General features: G+C 39.6%; 1 protein-coding gene across 4 annotated transcripts in view; it reads left to right on the plus strand.

Moving 5' to 3' along the window:
* The window catches only part of ABCD4 (ATP binding cassette subfamily D member 4), a 1648172-nt gene extending 1644805 nt beyond the window's left edge, over nt 1-3367 (plus strand). For all 4 annotated transcript variants that reach the window (XM_044074118.1, XM_044074117.1, XM_044074119.1 and 1 more), the window contains one exon: nt 3166-3367. In XM_044074118.1, the coding sequence (XP_043930053.1) occupies nt 3166-3234 (69 nt within the window). In that variant the 3' untranslated portion in view covers nt 3235-3367. The remainder of the gene's footprint in view (nt 1-3165) is intronic.
* The last annotated feature ends 21979 nt before the right edge of the window (nt 3368-25346 follow it).

A 25346-nucleotide genomic window follows, 5' to 3' on the forward strand; every position in this document is an offset into this window, starting at 1 on the left:
TACAAAACAGCTAGCGAGGAAAAGTGTTACTAGGCATCCAAATCCAAAATGCAGAACAAGCAGAGCAAACACTATAAAGACACCAATGGCAATGTTCATAAATTTAATCAAAAAAATAAAAACATGTAAAAAAAAACTAAGGCAGACAGTAATAAAAGTAAAGGATAAGCGCTTTCAGAATACTCCTTCATATCATCATTCATTAAAAAAAAATCCATATATTTAAAACAACTCTTAGCCATTTAAAATCAAGATATTAATCTCCACCCTCTCAAGGCTGTTCTCAATGGATGGAAAATGCAACCAATCAGGAATAAGATCTGAGCCCCCTGCCCTCTCAGAATTGGTTTTAGTGGAAAGGAACCATTCAAACCAGGTGATGGAATACTGCATGAAATTTATAAAAATGTAAGGAATTGGACAAAAATGTTTAAAAGATTTTGAATGAATGGTTAAATGAATGTCTTATGTATAAAAAGTTATGTAGTAGAAGACAGCTAAACTGGAGACCAATAGTATTGAATAATAATGATTAAAAGATCTTTATAAATATAATACAAAAGGGATTTGAAACTGTAAAATAGAAATCTAGAAGATAGCATATATACATATATATATATATATATATATATATATATATATATATATATATATATATAGTATAAAGGGGAGAAGGGTTGTTGAGAATTATTAATGACAAAGAAATTGTGGATATTATAAATAGAAAAGAAGTGAAAATCATGACAGGAGACATTAATAAGGCTTTTGATACAACTGGACATGAAATTATACTGGTAATGAAATAATACAATATCAGTGAGAAAGTTAGGAAATTATGTACATCAGCTTTCAGCAATAATAAAGTAAAAATACTTACAAGTGGCTGCTTAAGTCAAGAGGTACATATGAAGAGTGGTGTAAGACAGGGATGTCCAATAAGTTGTATACTCTTTGCGTTAAAATGAAACAAAATGAAGGAGGCAGGGTATGTAACACCTGAAGGGTTAAGAATTCCAGTCCTGTTAACATACACAGATGACATTGTAATAATTGCAAAAAAAAAACACAATTTGGATAAAAGAAGTAATTTGCACAAATGTGCATCTAGAGGTGATATGGATGGCTTTAAATAAAGAGAAAAGATTTGGGTGATGTAGTAAAGACAGGGCGTATATATTTTACAATGAGTGAAATTTCTGTGTTAGGTATAAAATCTGTGAATAAAGGTGCAAGTAAAATTCAATGGGAAAAACAATATAAGAAATAAAACAAACCTGTCTTTTTCAGAGAACATATAAGCTATCATTTGGAAAAAAATGCTTATCTGATAAATTCAGTACTGATGAGAAAAACAGTTTACTTAGCAAGTACATTCATGTTGCCAGCAATATTTGAAAAGGAATTGTGGCAGATATTTTTTCATTTATATGGGGTTCTAGATTAACCCCAGTAAAAAGAAGAGTTTTATATGTAAATAAAGAGGAAGGAGGCTTAGGGTTAATTAATCCAGTGGTATATGCTGCTTCATTAAAATTTTACAAAGTGTTAAAATGAATAAATGGAAAAAGGGAGTAGTAGTAAAATTGTATAAATATTATATATTTTGGGAGTACGGTAAAAAAAGTAAATGTGAGAGTGTATAAATGAAGAAATAAAATGTTACAAGAAAAAAAAATTGTGGTAAATAAAAACTGATGGTATAGAGAAAGAAAAGTATGGCTTAAGAATTTAAGTAAAGCATTACTATGTAAAACCATGGGAAAATCTAACAGATGAAAAAAATGTAAAGTTATAAAAAAAAGAAGCAAATTGTGTAATCAGAAAGTAGAATGTCAAGACTTTTTGTGGAGGCTGGTAATAGATTGCCAGTAAAAGGAAATGTGCCATACAAAAAGAAAAGGAGTAGAACATGTTTACATTGTCAAGCAGAAGAAACAACGGAACCTGTATTTTTGAAATGTAAACGAGTAAAACATTTATGGGGAAAACTATGTAAAGAAGATTATTTTTTCAAAGCTATAAAAGGTGGATAAAATAAATATGGATATTATAAGATATAAGTAAAGATTGTAAGAGTAGATGTATTATTTTATGTCATAATGGCTGTATGGAATGAAAGAATAAATTAAATTATGTTTAATGGTAAATAGGTGTTAGCAACAATATTAAGCAAAATCAGATGATGGTTATGGAAAAAGGAGTCGGGGGTCTAATAGGGATGAACATTTTGTATGATTGTAAAGGAAATTATGAATATGTGTTAAATTTATATATTTGCACATTTGTAAATATGCTGTAAATAAGAGTTCATGTTGTATATAAATAAAAGACCCCCTAATCTTTTCAATAGGTGCGATAGGATCTTTTACATCCACTTGCGCTACCAGCAACTCAAATAGATGGGGCCTCAGTTTAATGTCTCCTTTGAAAGATAACACACTCAGGAGTGTAGCACCCCCTTATGCTGCACTACAGTGTTAGCAATCATCTACCTGGTGTGGAAATAGAATCCACAGCTTTCTGTATCAGAGGTGAGTGTGCTATCTGTTGCACCACTAACACTGCAAGTTGTTAATGATCTGCACTGTACACCTATAACCTTGTGTCTTTGTTAAAATGTGTCTGCTAAAGTATTTTATATAATTCAGGTGATTTGAGACCTAAACTGGCTATAGTTCAATTTAAATATAGTTTTATAACCAATTTAAACATTGTACTAGGACCTGGTAGGTTTAGAGTCTCAAAAATTGTCAAGCATTTTCAGAATTCAGAATATTATGTCTTTAGTAGGCACTAAGTCACCTTATAATAGAATACTACAGAATTTGTCGGCAAACATCCCCATGTCTCCTGGATCCTTGTTGGCACTCACTGGAGTCACTGGAGCTTTACATTCATTAAAAAACAGAACTGACTAGATATGAATGGTTCATCATGGTTTCCTTTATCACTTAACCCACTCTAACATAATGTAATTTACAACCAGTCACGTTTAGAATGACCAAATATAATGAAATTCTAATTTTGTCTTCTTCAGGTCATGTAAGTAAACTGTTTTATTGGCAGAAATCACCAGATCAGCTGGAGAAGGAATGTGCTAACTAAAAAATATTGTTACAGATTTGTGCTTAACTGATTAATAATTCAGACTATTCTTCATTGCAGTTTCATGACTTCATATTGAAACTCTGTGGAGGTGGAAACTGGGAGCTGAGCAACGTAAAGCAAAAATGAAACACGCTTTGTTCTTGCTTCTGCTGTACACGTGATCAAGGAAGTCAGCAGCCTGTCACTGTGCTGTGGATTTTAGTGAGCCAAACATAACTGATGGATTTGAATTTACTTCATGAAGAATAAACGAAAAGGGCAACACTGTTAAAACAAAACTGTTGAATAATGGCAGAAGTTTCTTTCCCAAGAATCAAGATTTGGTTTTAATTGTAAAAAGTTTTGTGGTACAGAAGAAGGGGAATGGGTAGTGGCGGGTTTTATCTGACGAGACTGCATGTGATGGGCAGATAAATGTCCTTCACTAGAAAGACTACCTGCAGGATAAATGGGACAAACAGCTCTGCAGTGTTTAATTGCTAGTATCTCAAATATCAGTTTACTAAAATGCTAAAACCAAATTGCACTTTATATTGTTTAATGAAAAGAAATTATAAACTAAATTGTACTTTGTACTGTTTTGTAAAAAAAAAGATTTATAGATCTGTGAAACATATACTTCTTCATAAATTAGTCACTTATTTACTGTTTGCACATTACATCTATCAGTCATGTTTAACTACTTTCATATTTTTGTGTTTCATATACGCTTTTCCACATTGTGATTTCCATTGTTCAGATTTTCATGTGCATTTAAGTATGTGTTTTACTGTAAAGAGTTTGTACAAGTTAGTAGTACTTGGATGTAGATTTTCAGGTACTAAAGGAGTTCATCAACAGCAATAATTTAATGAGGAGTAGTTACAACACAGGAGGCACTGAAGCTAAGTATCTGTTTCACATTCACAATGAAAAGTAGTTTATGATCCAGATGCACATTTTTCTGTTTGCATGGCCAAAGCATCGAGTTACTTATTGCTGAATTAACAGTAAGTCTGTATTGAATTCTGCAGTAATCTAGGTGACCTCTTCAGTAAATGTTGGGCTCTTAGAAGACTAAACTGCAAGTATGGATGTGTGACACTTAAGCAGATAGTGAATGTGCCATAACCTCTTGGACAGTTGTTCTCCCAGGAATCAGCTTGCTCTTAATAATGTGAGACTTTAAAAGAGGTACTATAACTTGACAAAAGCAGGAACATTTGGGCTAACTTGTCACGTAAGCTCTGTAAAAGCACAGCACATTAGATCAAGACTGTCAGAGACAAATTCCTGATCTCAGGCCCTCATATTGGTAATTCCTAAATAAGAAAAATATCCTATAAGCTCGGGATTCTTTAGGCCAGTAGCAGTCTTGAATCATGATTCTAAAGTCTTTAGAGCTATAGTAGCAGAGAGGATAGCACAAGTACAGCTTGATATCATCAGTGTGGCTTTATTAAAAGCAGAAAGACATTTGAAAAGATTCACGTAGAGTTATTAGATCTACTTGGTCAATTTTACAAACAGATATGTGTATTGGTGATATAGTAGAAAACAGGCCTCATGTTGGCTATAAAAATAAAAAAATCGCTGAATAGACAACTCTGCTGTAAGATGAGTCAGCACACACCCACAGCTCCCAAGCGTCAAATGTCAGGCATGGTGAAGTGCAGAAAGTATAGTTTTTGCATATATGTTAATACATGTAATGCTTTCACTCATCCCCTCAAGGGTGCTATCTTCAGGTTTAAAGTTGCTGCAGATTGCCGTACACCAAATGTTGTTTATCTTGCCTTATGTAATCTGTGTAAGAGTTTTTATATAGGTAAAACAAATCATCCTCTATTTGAGACTATGAGGGAACATTTTTATAGTATTCATATGGGAAATAATAGAAGTGCACTGGCTAAACATACAATGAAATGTGGCCTTGTGCATGGTTTTAGTTTTATGGTGATGGAAGTTGTTAAGGAGAATTTACATCAGGGTGATATCAGAAACTACACTGAAAGAAGGGAGTTAGTGTGGATCGTTAAACTGCAGGCAGACAGACCTCCTGGTTTAAATGGTAGGATCTCTTTAAAGCCCCTTTTGAAATCTAGGGATCTTCCACATTAACGTGTTTTATGATGTGTGTTGTTTGATTGATTGATTGTTTTTTAAATTTCATTATTAAAAGTTTTTGTTTTTGTATTTTTACTTGGTCTGAAGAAACACCTTAGTGTGTGAAAGAGCTAACCTCATTTAATAAACACATTTCTTGTAGTTTTATATCTGCCATGTTTCTGTCACAGAGTTGTTTTTTTTACCTCTTGTAACATTTGGTTACTCCAAGCACAGATCTGATGCTGTCCGTGTCATTATTCATCACAGATGGGTCTTAGATCTGACCTCAGATCCAAGCAGGCAACTTCTCAGACAGATCCAGACCTCAAGCTCCATCCCCTTCCCCATAATCCCTTGCTACCTTCTAACCCCCAGATGTTGTTTGCTACTGAAATGCTTCAGATGTGGTCTAAGCTCAGGCTAGCAGTTAGCAGGTAAGTGCTTATTTTTCTTGGAGTTTTGTTGCTCTTTGTAAATTATTTCTCTTATCTCTCTGTTTGTAGTTTAGCTAGATTACCTTCCCTCTTGGTTACTAAATTCTTAAATTTAGTTAGGATTTCCTGCCCTTCCCTCTTCCGGTGTCTACCACTTCCCACCCTTTTTTCTTTAGGGTAGTTTAAAAAACAAACAAAAAAGTATCTTTATTCTTTGTGTTTCTGGAATTAGTGTTACAGTTGGTGAGTGTGTATGTGTGTGTGTGTGCGTGTTTGTTTTTAGCATGTCGGAAAAACCCTCCGAGTTTAAAAGATGCTCCTTGTGTGTTCGGAAGATGCTATGTTCTGATCTGCACGAGGAGTGTCTGTATTTCTTGGGGTTGGCACACCTGGAGGTTGAATGTGACATCTGTGCTGCATTCAACCCCAGGGCCTTCATGGAGCACCACAATAAGCTTTTATTGAAGGGCTTGGGTCAGGGTTGGCCCCCTGCTCTCAGACTCCCCTTACAAGCTCTCACAGGAGCCGAAGAAGAGGGCTCCTCCTCCCTCGTGAGGGTCATCTTCTTCCTCTTCTTTTTCTAAGAAGCCGAGGATCTCAGATCCCCAGATCTGAGTTCAGCCTCCTCAGCTTCGGATCCGAGATCCACCACTCTGAGTGTCTCAGATCAGACCCTTGGATCTAAGGCATTAGTGGAGTGGAGGCCTTCAGATCTGAGTAGGCATAAGCTGTCCCTGGATCCAAACATTTTATTGGATCCATCTGGCATGCCATCCAAAGCTTCAGATCTGACAGCTCTGTCAGATCCCATTGTTATTGAAAGTTCCCTTTCTCGGTCCTCCAGGAAGTTAGATCAGACTTGTCAAAGTAGATCCCCTTTGCGGGACCACAGGGCTTTGGGAACCAAGGTCAGATCCACAGCAAGATATGGCCAGTCATCAGCTTCGTCCAGATCCTCCAGAAGTCTCCTTCCCTTGGACATGGATAGGAAGATGAGAAGTCTCCTCAAGGCCCAGATCGAGTTGGGCTTGCTGCTGTCCCCTGCCCATGTGGCTAGGGGACCCTCCCCATGTGGCTAGGGGACCCTCCCCATCTGCAGGATGCCACTGTCCTCTTCCATTCAAACAGGTTTTGAAATGTCAGGACCAGGGGATTTCTAGTGAGAGGCCATTGGTGTCGGGCATCCCCCACTTCTCAACACCATCAGGGTCCTTGGCTGGCTCTGTTCCACTACACTTGGACCAGGGTGTGCCTTGTCTCTGAGGGGTCAGCATGAGTTCCCTGGGGGTGGGTTTGGGTCCAGATTTCTCAGACCTTTCCCTTCCCTTGGGGGGCTTTGGCACTGGACAGCTCAGGGCCGATATTGTCAGGGGGCTTCAGTGCTGCTTCTGGGTCCTTTCTCCCATCCCAGGTGGCCCCAGCCACTGGAGGGGGGCTTCGTCCAGCCTGTCGGCCTCCCGGGCAATAGAGAGGACCTTCTTCAATCTGGTAGTTATCTCTTCTTCTTCTCTAGGTCCTCCATAGCCCCTCTTGGGTTTGGGTGATGAGACCTCATCATCTGTCCAGGGTCAGCCCTCCCGTGAGTGCCTGCATATGGACACTGCCTCACTTGGGGTACCCGTCTCTTCTAATTCCTCCCCTGAGCCCACCGTGGAGGAACCCCCTCAGAAGAGAACATGTAAAAGGAGGCACCTGGACTCCCCCAGATAGTCTCTCAATGAGGACATGGATTTCGAGGAGGGAGACTGGTCCCCCAGACTTTCGCTAGAGGAGGTTTTCTTCAGGACATCCTTGAAGTTCTCAAGCAGAGAGGTGGATGGTCTTCCCCAACTCCATCTTCGGAGGAGTCCGTGTTCCTGAAGGCCTTTGGGACAAGCCCATCTTCTACCTGGATTTCCTCCCCTGCTGATGAGCTTGTGGACCTTATTCCCAGCAGGGCTTGGAAGTAGTGGACACAGTGGAACCTGTGCCCAAGAAAGCAGACTAATTCCTCAGTCCTCCCAAAGCTAGGTCTTTTTGCAACAAATTGTCCCCATTGATGCCATTGTGGTGGCTGCTGCTACTAAAGAGGGCTAGCTGAGCAAAGCTTCTCAGTCCATTTCCACAAACAGAGTCCTGGGCGATCAACTGTTTCAGAAAATGTGTGTTTGCCTCAGCTAAATTTGGTCTGAGAGCAACTAATTACTTGGCCCATTTTACCCGGCTTCAGAAGGATTTTGTTTGGGAGCTTACCACTTCCCTTTCAGATTTGTTGCCTCTGGACAGCTTCCAATTATTCTGTCCAAGGCTGTTTACTCTAACCTCTTTGGCTTATGCTTCGATGAGGCTGATCTCCATTAATGTGGAGGCCACCTCTTGAGTGGCAGACACTGGCATTGCTATCCGATGGCATACCTGGCTTCGCCTTTGTGGGTTTGCAAAACCCTTGAAGGCATCTTTCACCAACGCCCCCTTTGATGGCTCCACCTTGTTTGGACTATTTTTTAAGGAAACCTTAACCCACAGTGAGCAGGAAGGCAAGACTCTTTCCATGGTAGGCATCAGTTTTTTCTACTCCCCAGCTTTATTTTTCTAAGACACAGAGGAGCAGTAAGAAACTTTAGTTCCAGAGGACTCTGTCTTCCTTTTAGGATCCTCCCCAGGAATCCTCTTCCTCAGGCTGGGGCAGGGACTTCAATGGCATATGCCGCCCCAGGGGTAGAGAGGGTCCACAGAACCAGGGCACTTGGGAACCCTTCTCAGAGAAGCCCTTCCAGCTGTCCAGAGATGCTCCCCAACTGTCCTACCCTGGAAGCAGTCGGAAGTTGACTCTGCCTTCACCCACTAGCCTGGACAAGTCTTGCCTCTGATCAGTGGGTGACGTACCACCCACCAAAGGGAGTTGGCCTATCTAGAGGTGCAAGACCTCCTTTGAACAAGAGCCGTTCAAGAGGTCCTAACAGGACAACAAGGGTTCAGAACTTACTCTCACTTCTTTTTGGTGCCAAAGAAGACTGGGGACCTGCATCCGATTCTAGACTTCAGCAGGCTACATTTGTCTGTCAAGAAGCCAAAGTTCAGGATGGTCACAGTTCAATCCATTCTGACTCTCTTGTGCAAGCACGATTGAATGTGCTCAGTGGATCTCAAGAACATGTGCTATCATATAAAAATTAATAGACACTACAAGAGACACTTACACTTTTGGTTAGGGGCCAATCATTACCAGTTCAGAGCCCTGACCTTTGGACTCACCACAGCCCCCCCGGGTGTTTATGAAATGTATGGCAATGGTAGCAGCTCATCTCCGGCTGCAGGGTTTCCATGTTTTTCCATACCTAGATGACTGGCTCCTCATGGCTCCCATGAGGGATCAACTATCACTGGCCACCAGGTATGTACTCAGCCTTTTCCATCAGTTAGGCATCATAGTGAATCTCCCCAAGTCCAACCTTGTTCCCAGCCAAAACCTAGAGTTCATCAGGGTCCAGCTGGACATGGTGCTGGAGACTGCAGCATTGCCTCCCCACAGGGTCCAATTTATTTGAGATCAGGTCTGTCTTTTGCTGGAGCTAGAGTGCTTGTCAGTTCACTTGATTGTCCAAGCGTTAGGTTCAATGGCGGCTGTCATTCAGTTGGTGCCTCTCTCCAGGTATCATATGTGAGTTCTCCAGCGGACTCTGGCAGTCCAGTAGTACAAGTACATTCTGTCACAACCCGTGTCTGTGACGATAAAGCTGACTCAGGTGTACAGGAATCATCTTACTTGGTGGCTTCAGTCTCAGGACCTTTTTCAAGGCAGGCCATTTTGTCTTCCCTTGCTCGGGACCACAGTGACCACGGACACCTCCCTGTTGGGCAAGATGGGGATGGTTCAAGGCACGTGGTCCCGCACAGAAACAAATTTGCACATAAATGTTTTGGAGTCTAGAGCAGTCCTTCTAATGTTGCAAGCCTTTCAAGAGTGCCTCCCTCTAGGGACTATATCTAGGGACTATAGCAATTCAGATGGACAACATGACAGTTGTCTGGTATATGAACAAGCAAGGGGGAACACAATCTTATCTTCTGTACAGAGAGGCCATGAGAATGTGGGAATGGCCAATCTCTTCCAGGCGCTTTCTTCTTGCAACTCATATACCCAGGAGTTTCAACTTGTTGGCTGACGGACTCACCAGGTCCATCGTGAGTCTTCATGAGTGGTCCCTGAATCCGTCAAGTGGCAAGACAAATCTTCGACCATTGGGGTCATCCTTGCTGCAATCTTTTTGCCACCCCAGTCAACCACAAATGCAGCAATTACGTTGCCCTGATCCCCCCATCAGGTGAGTAACCCAGAGACGCTCTAGTTCATGATTGGCCTCTGGGTCTCCTCTATGCTTACCCTGCTACTCCTCTAATGCCCAAAGTCCTTCAGAAATCACATCACCTGAAGACTTCTCTCAACCCTTATTGCCCCTTTCTGGCTTCATCAGGCATGGTTCTCCTTCCTGAGGTCTCATCTGAAGTATTCACCTTGGATTTCCCATCCCTGGGGGCTTCCACTTCCCAATCTCCAGACCCTTTGTCTAACAGCATGGTTTCTCCAGTTCCAGTAATCCTTTCCCAGTCCAAGCTTCCTTCCCCAGTGAGGAGCATTATTCTGGCTTCTCAAAAACCATCTATGAAGAAGGTGTATTTCAGTAAATGGAAAACGTTTTCCATTTGGGCCAAACAATGAAATCTGGATCCTTTTTCAGCCCCGTTCCTGACATTTTGCTCTTCTTATCTTCCCTTTTTCAGGATGGGGTGAGTTTTTCTACCATTAAACTCCAGTTAGCTGTCATTTCCAATTTCCATGTTAGCAACAAACCTACCTTTTCTTCCAAACTATGTAAAGCCTTTCTGAAAGGAGTTTTTCTCCTTAGACCTGCTGTTAAGGATCCATCCCCACCATAAGATTTGACCTTGATGCTGCAGTCCCTAACACAAAAGTTGTTTGAACCTGCTGGTTCATGTGATATTCAATTCCTTTCCTGGAAGACAGCCTTTTTAGTGGGCATTACTTCAGCCAAGAGGGTCTTGGAACTCCAGTCTCTGTGCATTAAGCCTCTGTTCATGATATTCCATAAGGACAGGTTGTCCCTTAGAACAAATCCATTTTTCCTTCCTAAAGTGGCATCAGAAGCTAATCTTAATCAGTCGATTCATCTACCAGCCTTCTTCCCTAATTACTCTAACAAAGGAGAATATATCTTGCATTGTTTAGATGTCCACAGACAATTACATTTTTATCTAAAAAGGACTGAGGAGTTTGGAAAGTCCGGCCAACTCTTTGTGGCCTTCTCTCAAAACAGAAAGGGCCATGCAGTCCCCAAAGTGACTATTTCCAGATGGGTTGCTGGTTTCATCTTTTCCATTTATGCTAGTAGGCATTTAGAATTATCCAGACTGGTTAAGGCCCATTCTACTAGGTCTGTTGCTACATCATCAGCCTTTTTGGCTAGACTTTGGGAAAGATGCTAGAATGGGAAGACATCAAGAATTTATTTGGACTGCAGGTTAGAGATTGCCTTCCCTATCAAGGATTGATGTCAGAGTATAGGCAAAGAGAAAGAAATAGAGGGGTTCTAAATGAAAGACCAGCACTGGTGGTTTTTAGTAGAATCTAGAGCAGAAGTTCCCATTAAAATGGAATAATTAGTAGAGCATATAAAATGTATGATAACTATAAAAATCAAATGGAGGAGGTTAGAAAGGACGGGGAAGGAAAGACTAGATAAGCAATTCACAAAGACACAATGGGGGGTATATGTTGTTGTGTCTTTCAGCTTTTCCCAGTTAGGGGACGCCACAGCGGAACTCCGGTCTGCTAATGATTGGCAGTAGATTTTTACGTGCCGAGTTGCCGGCCCTGATGCACAACCTTCAATGAAGGTACACCCATTCATGCATGTCTCCACACAGAAGACGCTCTAGCTGAGAATCGAACAGGACAACGTCTTACTGTGAGGCGACAACACTACCGCAGCACCACCATCGCAGTCTATGTCTCTCAAATATGCAACAAAAGCTTTAAGATTTAGGATTTTTGCTTGGAAATGTTTACATAGATATTTTTATACCCCCAAGCAGACTCCAGAGAATTTTTCCTCAGGTAGACAGCAAATGTTGGGGTTGTGATGGAGAAGAAAGAGGTAATTGGAAACATATTTTTTAGGAGAGCAGTGAGTTGGCGGACTTTAAGGATTCCTTGCGGGAGGCACAGTCAAAGATGTTGGGTGGGCAGATTGGCGTGACGAGGGAGTTAATTTTTTTGAGTTCTGATACAGAATCGGAATTGCCTAGACATGGTAAGACCTTGCTGTGTCTAATTATGGTGGCTGCGAAAAAAGGAATTACTAGAAAATGGAAATCAAAATCCAAACCAACTATACTAGAAGTAGTGAATATAGCAAAAGAGATAAAACAAATGGAATTGAGATCTTTAGAAAGGGTAGGTGTAAACTGTATAGGAAAAAAAGGGGAATTGTGGTAACAATACATACAGGAGAGGGATAAGGTTTAAAAGAACGCAGGACTTAAATGAGCTATCTAATGTTTAACTGAAAATGATTGGGTAGATTATAACTGATGTATAATGTTTGCAACTGGGAGTGTGTCAGTATGATTTGTGATGTAACATGCTTGCAGCTAGGATTGTGTCAGTGTGGTTTGTTTTCATTTATATAAATGTATAATTGCCTATGTTGTAGGTGATGGTTTAATAAAGATGTTTCTTGTTCAAAAAAAGGGCAGGAATTGAATAATTTATGTAATGTTGCTTAGGCTGTGTGATATATAGCAATATATGTGAAGTATAATGTTTGTAAGCATGAACTTGTTAATACAGTTTGATTACTTTTATATAAGTTTGCCTATGTCACAAGTGATAATTCAGTGTTTTGTCTTTTCGGCTTTTCCCGGTTAGGGGTCGTCACAGCGGATCTCCAGTCCACTAATGATTGGCAGCCCGACCCCCAACCTTCAGCGAAGGCACACCCATTCACGCATGTCTTTTGGAGGCCACTCAACCGCAGGGAGGACATGCAGACTCCACACAGAAGGCACTGTAGCCGAGAATCGAACAAGAGAACCTCTTGCTGTGAGGCAACAACGCTACCGCTGTACCACCGCAGATCTAATACAAGTGATAATTCAATAAAGGTGTTTAATAAAAAAAGAAAGAAAGAAAGAAATTGCATAAAAAAAGGTTTGTACTGCATATTGCCAGTAGCATTAGCTGAATGTTTAACATTTTCTTTAATGAATAAATAATTTTTAATTATCTTAAAAAAAAAAAAAAAAAAAAAAAAGAACCCTGAGAAGGGCATTGATAAACCAATAAAACAATCGTTGGATTCCACAATGTCAGTGAGTCCAGCCCCTAAAATGCAGAAATCCTTAGATCTGTTCTCCTTCTACAGCCAGGCTCTTCACTCCAGATCCAATTAGTCCTCTGCTCCATTCCCCTGTTCTTCATCAAAGCTCTAGGGCTTCATTAGTAGCAACTTCCGGGTATGCTCATTCTACCAGAAGTCTGACTGAAGCCAACTTCTACAGGATGATGTGGAAATTCCTCTGGATGCAGATACAGTTGAGGTCCTCCCAACTCTGTCCCTTTTGGAGTAAAGAACTTCACCTGCAGCCCACCCCCGCCCCATGTTCGATTCTGTTGCAGGTATGTTTATCGGAGCTGAAGCCCTTGGATCTTAAGGTTACCAGAGCACCTTTGACAATACATATAGTGCCATCCACCACAGCTCCAACAGCAACTCCATTTCTCCTGACTCCAGGCCTCTCATATCAAGACAAGAGTCAGAGCTGAAGCTTTAGAGCCAACATTCAGGAAGAGGGCTTGACTCTAAGGTTGTTGGAGCTGTCCTTTCATTTCTGAGCATTGACTCTTGACAGCTTGGCTCCAGTTTTGGCCTTTGAACTGGGCAACACTGGAGCTTTGGGATCTCTTTCCATTCCACCGTTCAGAAAGACTACCTTGGCTTGTATCTTTTCCATGGCCTTCAAGGCCTTCCATCAAGTCCTGTCACACAGAGGAGAGGATATGACTCCATCTCTTTTGGATCTGATCTGACTTCAGAGTTTTTCTGCTCTGGAATTTGCTCCCTCTCATTAACAGGAAAAGCCAGTATCCAAACCTTTAGGGGAAGTGCTATCTTTGAGTTCTTAATCTGATTCAGACCCATCATCAGATATTCCAGAATGACAGGTGAATAGAAAGCAGACGTGCAAACAGAAGCACTTGGATTCATCACCAGAGTCCCTTAAACAACACACTGGTCTGGAGGAAGAGGAAAGCTCCCCTAGAGCCCCCTTTGGGGGCATCTCCTTCTATGAAATTGTAGAATTGGTCAAACAAAAGTGGGGGTCAGTCCACAGAAGCACCTTCCTTAGAAGAATCTGTGTTTCTGAAGGCTTTTGGAGCTGGCTCTTCTACATCCTGGGTGGTCCCTCCTCCTGACTCCCTTGTTGATCTAGTGGTTCAATGAGCCTGGAAGGACCTGATATAGGATAACCTTTTCCCAAAAAATCTGGCAGGATTCTAGTGGCTCCAAAAGATAGACTTCAGTGGAGTAAGGGCCCTCTTGTGGATGCCATGGTCATTGCAGCAACCACCGAAAAGAAAAAGAATTCTGAGGAGAGTTCATATGTCCATTCCCCCTAACATGGAGTTTAGAGCCTTGGACAGATTTGCAAAACTGACATATGCTTCAGTAACTTTTTCTCTGAGAGCACTGATCTTCATGACCCGTATTATTCAACTCCAAAGAGACTTGACTGAAGAAATTACCAATTCCCTTTCAGGTAATTTGCCATCAGATATACACAAAAATGTGAAACCCCAGCTTTTTACCTTATCTTAAGTTTCAAGTGTCTCCATGCAACTGCTTTCAAATGCAGCTGATGAAACAACTAGAGCAGTAGATACCAGCATAGCCTAACATTGCCATGCCGGGATATAGTTGTGTGATTATGCAGAGGTTTTTAAGGCATCCTTCATCAATGCTCCTTTTCATGGTAGTACACTGTTTGGCCTGAAAGTCAAGGACAAACTAACGAGAAGAAAATATGATGGTAAGACTCTTTCTGTCTTCAGAATGTGTTTCTCCACTCCTTAGAGAACCTTTTCCAGGAATCAGTGAGGAGAGAAGAAAATGTGGTTCTGGAAATCGCAAGGTCGTACCCAGAATGCTGCTTCTGACAGATCTCCCCATGGAAGTGGAAGAGGTTATTTTAGTGGACGTCACCCTAGATGCAGAAGTGGACCACAAAACCAAGGATTTTGTGGATCCTTTTCTGAGAAATCCCTCCAGTGGCCCTGAAGGCTTGTTCAACTGCCACACTCTGGAGGCAGTCAGGGGTGCCTATCCCTACACCCACAAACCTGGCAGGCCATCACTTCAGATTCAGTGGTGTTTATGATAATAACCAGGAGATATCCAGTTCCAATTCCAACAATGCCTCAGTCAAATATAAGGATTCCTTTCATTCCACCCTCTCAGTTGGAATTCTCAACAGCAGAAGTAAACAAGCTGTTGGAAAAAAAAAAGTGTCATCCAGCAGATCCCTCCAGACCAGATAGAATCCAGTTTCTACTCCAGGTTCTTTTTAGTCCCAAAAAAGACAGGGGACCTAAGGCACTTAAACCAATATGTGAAACAGACAGAAGTCTGGATGATCACGGTTCAGTCCATTTTGCCTCTAATCAAAAAGGACAATTTGATGTACCCTATTGATCTCCAGAATGCCTATCACCACATAAAGATACACAGCCTCTCCATGAGATTCCTCCATTTTTAGCTAGGAGCCAATCATTTCCAATTCAGAGCTTTGGCCTTTGCAGTCACCACAGCCTCCAGGTTGTTCACCAAGTGTATGGCAGCAGTAGCTGCTTATCTCTGACTGCAAGGGCTCAAGGTCTTCCCATACCTAAATGACTATCTTCTTACTGCTCTGGCAAAGGATCTGGTAATTCTGTAAAGGGATCTCTTATTTGAGATGCTTCTTTCTCTGGGAGTTATGGTGAACAGACAAAAAAGCAAATTGTTACCTACTCAGAATCTGGAATTCATCAGTTGCCATCTAAACACTACAACTCAGATAGCCACCTTACCTCCACTCAGGGTTCATTCAATCCACTAAAGTAGTTCCACGAGTACTAGACAATCTATCCCCCCAGTATGCTTGTGTTTACCATTGTTAGGACTGGCATTCCGGGCTGTGGGGAAAAGTTTACATCCTTTCTATGCTCACCTTCCCGCTATTCTAGAATTCTTATCTGATTTTTTTCAATAAGGTTCAACTCTCTCAACAATCAAAGTTCAGCTGGCAGCCATCTTCAATTTTTACATAGTTTATAACAAGACTCCTATGCAGACTTTAAAGGTTTCTAAAGCCTTTCTTAAGAGGAAACTTTCTTCTTCGCCATCTGTTCGAGATGCTGTCCCGCCTTAGGACATCATTGTGATGCTTCAGGCTATTGCACAGTCCCCTTTGAACCAGCAAATTCTGTGGACATTACGGTTTTGACATGGAATATGTTCTTTTTAGTGGCAATCAGTTCTGCTAAGAGGGTTTCAGAATTTCAAGCTCTTTCATGTAAACCACCTTACTTGTTTTTTTATAAGGATAGAGTTTTTCTTAAAGGAAATCCATCTTTCATTCCTAAGGTATCATCTGAGTCTGACATAAATCAAACCATGAGTGTGCCTGTATTCTTTCGAAAATACTCTGATAAAGGAGAATACAAGCTACACTTACTTGATGTTCATAGACAATGCAGATTTTATTTACATGAACAAAGAACTCATTGCATTCTCTAGTTCTAAGCTGGGACAAGGAGTTTCCAAGATCACCCATTCAACATGGCTGTTAAGCTGCATATCCTTTGTTTGTGAAAAACTTGGTCTAAAACTGTCCAAAAAACCTAAGTCATTCCTCAAAAGCTGTGGCAACTTCAACAGTGTTTCAACACAATTTTTCAATTGATGAGATTTGTGCAGCTGTTGCATGGTTTGCAGTGCATACCTTTGTGTCTCACTGTAAACTAGATGTACAGTCCAGAACTTGTTCCTCCTTTGGCTCTGCTGTTTTCATTAATATCCTCCTATAAGTCCACCCAGGAAATCATGTAGGTATGGGATTCTGTCCCAAAGGTCGAATCAGATGAAAATGGACAACATCAGATATGAAAGTTATGTACTTACCATAATGGTAGATCTGTGTGTCATCCAGATTTCCTCTGATTCAACATCCCTCCCACCATCCACCTTCCAAACTATCACCTAAAGCTACATGGAAGAGCAAGTTAATACCTACGGGAGTCTCCCTGTCTCTAACCCCAACAGGTTAGTAGCATCTTATCCAACTGGTATTAATGTCCTTCCATTCCCATTGTGTTATTTTTTTTGGGGGGGTGGGGTGGGGGTGTATCTGTATTGTATTACTAATTAGGTGCTGAGGTAATTAGATAATGGTGAGGGAATTATGGGTAGTAGAGGAGTCAGAGCCATGGATCCAAAGGTTTGAAGTTGCCGAGGCCAGATCCGAATGGGATCCAAGTACCAAAGGTTGAACCAGATGAAGATAGGACAGCATGGATCTATCATTATGGTAAATATGTAACTTTCACTTGCAGTGCCTGGGCATTTCTGTAAATGGAGGAAAGAGAGTAAATTCCGGATCCGAGTATATTTGGTGGTAGCCTCTTCACTTTTCACCTGATTTTTGTCTCTCTGTTTCTTTAAGCTGTATCCTTGGATATTCACAGTGATTAGAATTGAGAAGTAACCATTTATATGTTTTAAAAGGCTGCAATTTATTTTCATTCTGGCAGTTTTTCCAGTGTGATGGCCTTTGTCATAGACCAGTCCTGCCAGTTATTCCTATTACTGCTGACACTTCTTTGTTTATGCAGCTGTATGCTTACACAAAGCTGTTTTCTGAGTCTCATTTTAATGTAATGGTTTAAATATCAGTTCTGTTATGTAACTGCTTTAACTTTATTAGCCTCTCTTGAAAATCTGAATCTGCTGAATAGTAGGTATTTGTGTTCTTGGGGACATTTATTGCTGTTGGTTTATTTACAGTGTTAACACAGCATGCTCTGTTACACTGATCAGTAGTATTACAGTAAATGTTTCCACTAAATATTGATAGTGTGATGTAACCATTTTTGTCTATCCAAGAATACTGCTTTTGTGGTGTGTGTGTGTGTGTGTGTGTGTGTGTGTGTGTGTGTGTGTGTGTGGGGGATGTGAACAGATGTATTCCTCTGTGCTTGTCTCTGGCTGCCTAAACATCACATTAGGTTAGGCTATTATTTTGGTAAATACATACATACAAATATTTCAAGCATAGCATTAATGCCCTTCTAGCTTGCCAATATATCAAAACACTTGTTCCCATAATAAGTGTCCAGGCTGTTCTTAAAAATATCTTAACTAGTAACTTGCTTTAATGTAATTTGGTAGTCTGTTCCATGCATCAGAGAACCAATTAGTACACTTCTTATTCCTATAGAATCTTCTACATAGGCTGTCTGATGATTCTGTAGTATTTTTGATAACCGGAAATATTCCCAGCGATAGTTGTCTCTAAATTCCTTGTATACCTGAATAAGATCTCCTCTTTGATATCTGTAAGAGACACTACAAGTTCAGATATTTTAGTCTTTCATAATAACTTAAATTTTCACATCCATTGATGCCCTTGGTGTATTTCCGTTGTACTCTTTCCAGTTTACTCATGCTTGTTCTCTTATAGGGTTTCCATATTGTTATTCCATACTCAAGTTTGGGTCTAATATAACTAACAAACAATAACATCATCATTTTTGATTTCCTAGACTTTATAAATCATTTTATACAACCTATGGTTCTATAACTATAATTAACCAATTGGTTGATATGATTAGAAAAACTCATAGCTGGATCTACTCATATACCCAGGTCCTTAAATAAGTCTACAGTTTCAATCACTGTGTGCTGTATTAAATATTCACCTTTCAATTTATGTCTCCCAAATCTCATATGCTTAGTTTTTGATGCATTTATTAGCATATTATTCTCCTGTACCCAAATGGTCAATTTAGTCAAGTTATTTTGCAGACATGCCTTATCTGTAACACATGTAATCAGTTTACCCAATTTCAGGTTGTCTGCATATAGACTGTAGAACACCTCAGATGAAAATGTTAGGTCTGTAAGACACAATCTAAACAAGTAAGGACCTAGGGCAGAGCCCTGTAGGACATCCTGACTGTAACCAAGGATTTCACTTGTCCAGTTGCTGTATGATACTTGCCATGTCCTATTTGTAAGCCATGCAGCTATCCATCTTATCAAGAGTACATCAGTACCTAGTTGTTCTGATTTATTGATCAGTGTTTTGTGTATGACCCTGTCAAATGCTGAAGTTAAACCTATATAAATTACATCACAGCATAATTCTTCATTCATACAGTAGAATCGATTATCCAAATTAATTGGGACCTAGAGTAGTTCAGATAATCAAACTGTTCAGATAAACATATAATTGAACTGGTCAGGATAGACCCAATCTGTTAGAATATCAGAGGAGATATTCAGGGAACGACTCTTCAGTTAGATTTGTGAAACCTTTTGGCAGAAATACCAAGGCCTTTATGTGGACCATTAATAGACATTGGAATATTTTGATGGGGGATGAGAGACTTGCAAGTTGTTTGAGTGATAGATGTTCTTTTTCGTTTCAGAGGGGCCGCACTTTAGGTTCACATTTGTCTCATTACAAAGGAACTGCCCATAATAGGGATTTGTATGTTCAGAGGACGCATACAGGTGACATTTTGAGGGGCTGTATGCCATGTGGGCATTGCTCACATTGTCACAGGGTCTTTAACACTACTGAATTTACCAGCCAAAACACACCTAACGTGTACAATATTCATTTTTTGCCAATTGCAGTACCTCTTGTGTGATTTATTTGGCCACCTGTTCATGTTTTGCCATTTATACAGGGCAAACGTCACATCCTCTTAAATTTAGAATAGGTAAGCTTATCAGTGATATCAAAAACAAAAGGCAGTCCAGTGCACTTTATAAACATACTCTAAAGCATAGACATGCAACATTTAGGTTCACAGCTATAGATTGTATCAAAGGTGAATGCAGGGACAAATTAAGTTGGCACTCCATATTAAATATTAAAGAGAGGAAATGGATAATTAATTTGGGTGGTTTGTTCTCCCCAGGTTTGAATGAACATTATTAATGCACGAAGTATGATCCTATGGGATTTGTGGTGGGCTGGCCTTATGACTTTATAAGTGGGATTTGTTAACTCGGTATTCTTAGCACTTCACTGAAGAAGGCAATCTGACCGAAACCAGTTTGGTTTAGGTATTTTGGGGTTGTTGCCCTGCACCTAGGAGTTTTTGTTGTTATGTGCTATTAGTTATCCAATTTATGTGTATTATTGCACATTAAACTGATGCTGTTTTACCACACGAGGTGCTGGCTTTCTTTTTGACATTGCCTGTTGAGTGATACAGCCCTTCCTATGACCTCGACAACTTTAATTCAAGTAGCAGTTCAGATGGTGGAAGGGTTGGTAAAGAAAGATGGGAGTGAGTGATTGACACTAGTTTGTTCATACCAGAGGAAAGTAATGGTGGTTTTGGTGGGACTGCTCATCATCATGCAGGCAGGGGCTTGCAAGGTACCTAACATATCCACAAACTGGGGAAATGTGTTTAGCATTACCAGGCTGATGATGGTAGTTTGCTTTAAAGTAGGGCATAGACGCACACAAATGCAAGGGAAAAGCATTGTGGATCTCACAGCAATATGGGTATTCATGTTGGCCATCAGGGATGGATTGGGCTAAATAAGAAATGCCCCCTGTAGCCTCCTTCAAAAATGTTGAAAGCCATTATGATGGGGGAGTGCTGTGTACTTGGTCTGGGAACACTTAAGTTCATCCTGAAGTCTAGAGAGGACTGAAGTTTGACCCTAAGCTGTTAAGATAGAGACACTTGATCTTAAGAGACTGGCAGTGGAAGGTGTGAAGGCACATGCCTAAACTCCTCCGTACTGCATAGATAATGCCCCTTTGGTCAGCTGTTGCTTGGTGTAGGTAGGGCTCCTGCATCAAAGAATGAATGGGGTTAAGGGCTGTGAAAGAGAGATGACTGGCATGGAGGGAAAATGGCACAAAAAAACTGTCCTTATTGTAGTCTTGAGTATATGCAAATTCTTCAGAGTGATTTTACCTTTTGCTGTGCAACAGTTTTATTTAACAACTATTTACAACAATATAAACAATTTGTGCTGTTTTATGCACAGTGCACAAATGTTTCTCTTAGCTGCTGGCCAGTCAGTTTCTCTCAGAAGTAAATAAGCAAATCACTGTATTCACTTTTTATTCTGCTTACAGGCTAGAACTAAGAAATATAAACTGTTATTCTATAATTTCAGAACTCCGATAACTTGGTTTCCTTAATGTTAACAGAACATTACTCTTACTTTTTCCTGTTGGTGCTAAACAGATTATGCTGCATAAACAATATTGCACAGATGTAGAGCGTTTCCTTCTGGAATAGTGTGATATCTTGTAATTTGAGCAGTCTAATAGTGTGCAAACAAATACACGAATGAATAAATAAACATTTCATTTGTTTTTTCTTTCTTTCATTTTTTTTCAATCAGCCTGACAAAATTACTATGGGGACTGTCTAGTGTGATAGCTATGATAGACATGACAAACCTTAGTTCTTTCTTTTTTTCTTTCATTTGTTTATTTTTTTTGGCAAACTGTTAATTTAATATGATGGCAATTACATAATTACTTTGTAGTTGTTTACACCTTCTAATGAAGCTTAATTAGCACTTAATACTCTTAATGACATGTATATGACCTGCCAGCACATTAATATTAATAGAAGACTTCTGGGTGGGAGCGATAAACTTCCACATTTGGAAGCAATTTTTAAAGTAAGTATTTTCACAATTATTCTTGAAAGAAAAACTTCATTTTGCAAACACTATAGTATTGAAAAATGAAGATCTAACAAAAATCATTGCACATGATCAGTAATTACTTGGCCTGCATTGTTTCATATTAAGGTTCAGTTTTAAAGCAGATTTAGGAAACATTGCATTGTATTCCTAGAAGTAATGTTACAAAAAAGAATAGCAAAGTTAGTTTCTGTAGTGGATAAAACTGAGGTTCATATACCAAAACTTGCATTTGACGGTGTAGACTCTTCATCAGGAGCTCCATTTTCAGGGATGCTGTTAAGAATAGCATACTTTAGAACAAGAGTCTTATAATTCTCCAGTGACACAAGACTTCTGCTGATTATATTTTTGATTATGAATGGGGGGAGTAAAGTGAAAAAAGAAATGAATGCACATATTTATGTGACATGAAAACTGGAAACATTTAGGTATATGGTGTAAAAAGAATACTTATAGGGCAGCTATGGATCATGGGGGGAGACTAAAAAAAATACCAGAACTGAGAATCTGGAAGCTCTTTATTGCAAGCATTAGAATGTTTTTAGTACCAGTAGTTTTATTTACAGTTTAGGAATATTTTTATCAACCAAAGCAGAAGTTATGAGTACTAATTAAAACAGCTGAAGCACTTTAGGAGGGGAAGAGGGCAAGTGCTAACTAGGATAAATTGATTCTCCCCTTAGAAAAAAATGTAGTTTAGGATTACTTGCTTTGAAGGTATACTTAAGGGCTGCACAGTTAAGGCTCATGTACATAACACAAACAGAAAGAAATCAAAGTAGAAATTGATGGTGAAACAGTAAGAGTGTTCAGAAAATAAGGAAGGAGTAGGACTTTGGATGCAGTTATTTAAGGAAAGCAAAACCATACAACATATTATATTTATAAAGTAGCAGCGGGTATCCCAATAACTAAACAATCATGGGAATGAAGAAAGGAGATATTACCATTAAGGATAATTGCAAGGAATAGTATAGAAAATAGGAAAGTAGAGACTGAAAATTACTTGAGAAAATTAACAAAGGAACCAAGGTAATGGGAGCAAATTGCTTGTGAAGGAAAAGTAAGAGTGAAGCCAAGCAGATTAGAGATTGACTTCCTTGCCAGGGACTGATATCAAGAGTATAATCAAAGAGAAAGGGTTAGGGGAGTAGTAAGTGAAAGACCAGGCTAGAACAGAAGCTGTTTTTGAAACAGGATAGATAGCAGGTCATATAAAATATTGCATAATTACAAAAAACACTAGGAGGAGGTTAGAATAGATTGATGAGAGAGAATGGTAAGGCAGTTTACAAAGCAACAATGGGTAATATATGTATGGCTCCCAAGTCTGGAATGAAGTCTAGAAGGTTAATAGTTTGTGGTTTTAAGTTGTTGCATAGATACTTTTATACTCCAAGTAGACTTCAGAGAACATTTTCCTCTGGTTGAAAGCAAATGCTGGAGGTATGATGGTAAAGAGAGAGGCAGTTAGAAACATTTTTTTGGTAATGTAACTGGCTGGCAGATTTAAAAAATTCCCAGCATAAATTTGTAAGTTCTTGTCAAGTTATTATAGTCCTGGTGAAGGCAAACAGATGGAGAGTCATTCATCCAAAACTGCTTTCATTGTCATTGGAATTTTCATCTTTATCCACTGTTGTGTAACTTTGAAGTCGGTATATATAAGTTCAGGTGGTGTGGGAGGTCTTACCCCTTAAAAACAAGTATGTGTCCAAGGTTTGATAAAAATAGTTTTGGCAAATGTTTTCCCATTTGCCTTCACAGACACTGCTGTTGATCATTCAACGTGTATCCCTTTCTCTGAAATGTTACAGAAGCAGACCACCTCCTTGGCCCTTTTCAAAAGGAACTTTGATGATTGGATGGGAGATAGGAAATTCACCCAGGGGATCATGTCAGTCACCCTGCTAGATAGGGGTCCAGGGAAGTAAATATTGTGGAAATAAATATCCAGGGAATTGTTATGGCTAAGCTTGTATAGGTCCTAGGGCCTAGTACCAACCTATAAACTTCTTTCTCCTTGGTACCAAAAGAATTAAACTTCAAATGAGAACCCATTCTCAACTGTTTCATAAGCAAAAAGAAAAAAAGGTACAAAGAAAACAATTGCACCTTTTTGTCCCTTCCTCATTACTGCAAGGGGTGGATTTCAGAGTCTTCTTCCTCTTGGCAAGATAAAGCTACAGGCAAACAGGTTTTGCAAACTTTTACAGTTATGTAGTACAATTTATTCAGCATCTCTGAGTGCAGCTTGTTCCACAAACAACCTCACACCAAGTACAAAAAGTGAAACAGTTGGTCACTCAGCTGTTCATAAAGAATGCAGTAAAGAGGATATCTTTAAGTTGGATGCTATGTTTGTACTCCACACCATTTGTAATTCAGAAAAAGAAAAACACTTCAGGACCAGTTCTAGATTTGTCATATCTGAGTAGGCTCTTAAATTTAAAATCTTAGCATAATGGGCAGCAAATTCGATCTGAGGAGGTTAGGAGTGCATGGTATTGTGGGTAGTGGGAAGAGCTCGAGACCTGGATCCTAGTCTGAAAGAAATGAGGCCAAGTCAGATCTGAGCATGGATCTGTAACCCATTCGTGAGGAGGAATGAAAGAAGACAACACAGATACCAAGTTATGGTAAGTACATAAATAATAATTATAAGCAAAGATATTTTTTGCAAGGGAAAAGAGAAGAAGTAACAAGTTGCTCATGCAGATTAGTAAAGGAAGATGGTCGTGTATTGACAGAAGTAAAAAATGTAATCTGTGAAAGAGAAAGATTCAGGAAAAGATTATGAATATTGTAGTACAACATGTACGAGAAATGTTTAAAGAAAACAGAAGCTAGTGGAAAAACATGGAAAGTAAAAAAAGTTAACAGAAAAAGAGACTAAAGAATTGGAAAAACATATTTCTTTAAATGAGCTAGAAAGTATTAGGACAAGTAAATATAGATTTGGTTACAGACCAGATGGAATACTGTATGAAATTTATAAAAATGTAAGGAATTGGTCAAAAATGTTTAAAAGATTTTGAATGAATGGTTAAATCAATGGGCAGGATTCACGAAGCCTCCGTGTAAGAGATACAAGGCTTACACGGAGGCTGCAGTTAAACGGTGTGACGTCAGCATGTCATGCATATGCATGAGGGCATGCTGAATCACACCTAAGGCTAACACGGTCCGTGGAAGACAGTAGGGGGCATGCCCGTAGGCCGAGCCCTGCAAGCGGACACGCCCCCAGAAGAGTAAAAGTGCCCAAAGTAAACACCCATGACAGAGTCCATGGAAATGTGAATAAACACAACACAACACATGCCCCCACAGACTATGAACATAAAATATATAAATGAACATGTTATATTTTTTTTTAAATTGTAAAGATGTTTGCCCGTGAGTGCGTTTCGTTTATGGCGCGTGCCGTAGCTAAGCCACAGTTAGCAGTAAGTGGAAAAGCATATAAGAACTAACTATGCAAAGTAAGCCAAAAAGCAATAGCGTAGCGGTAGACATGTCGGCTGAAGAGCAGGCAGTCATGGTTTGAGCCCCCACAACATCAATTATTATTTTTAGTAAAATAAACATGAAACAAGTCCCTGACATATATGTACACATATAAAATTATATTTTATGTAAAATGTAATGAAATAGGCCATTTATTTTGAAGAAATGTGAGATAACAAAATAAGAAAAAATG

This window comes from Protopterus annectens, chromosome 6.part0 (genome assembly GCF_019279795.1).
Source record: "Protopterus annectens isolate FY-2018-M chromosome 6.part0, PAN1.0, whole genome shotgun sequence".
Lineage (NCBI taxonomy): Eukaryota > Metazoa > Chordata > Ceratodontiformes > Protopteridae > Protopterus > Protopterus annectens.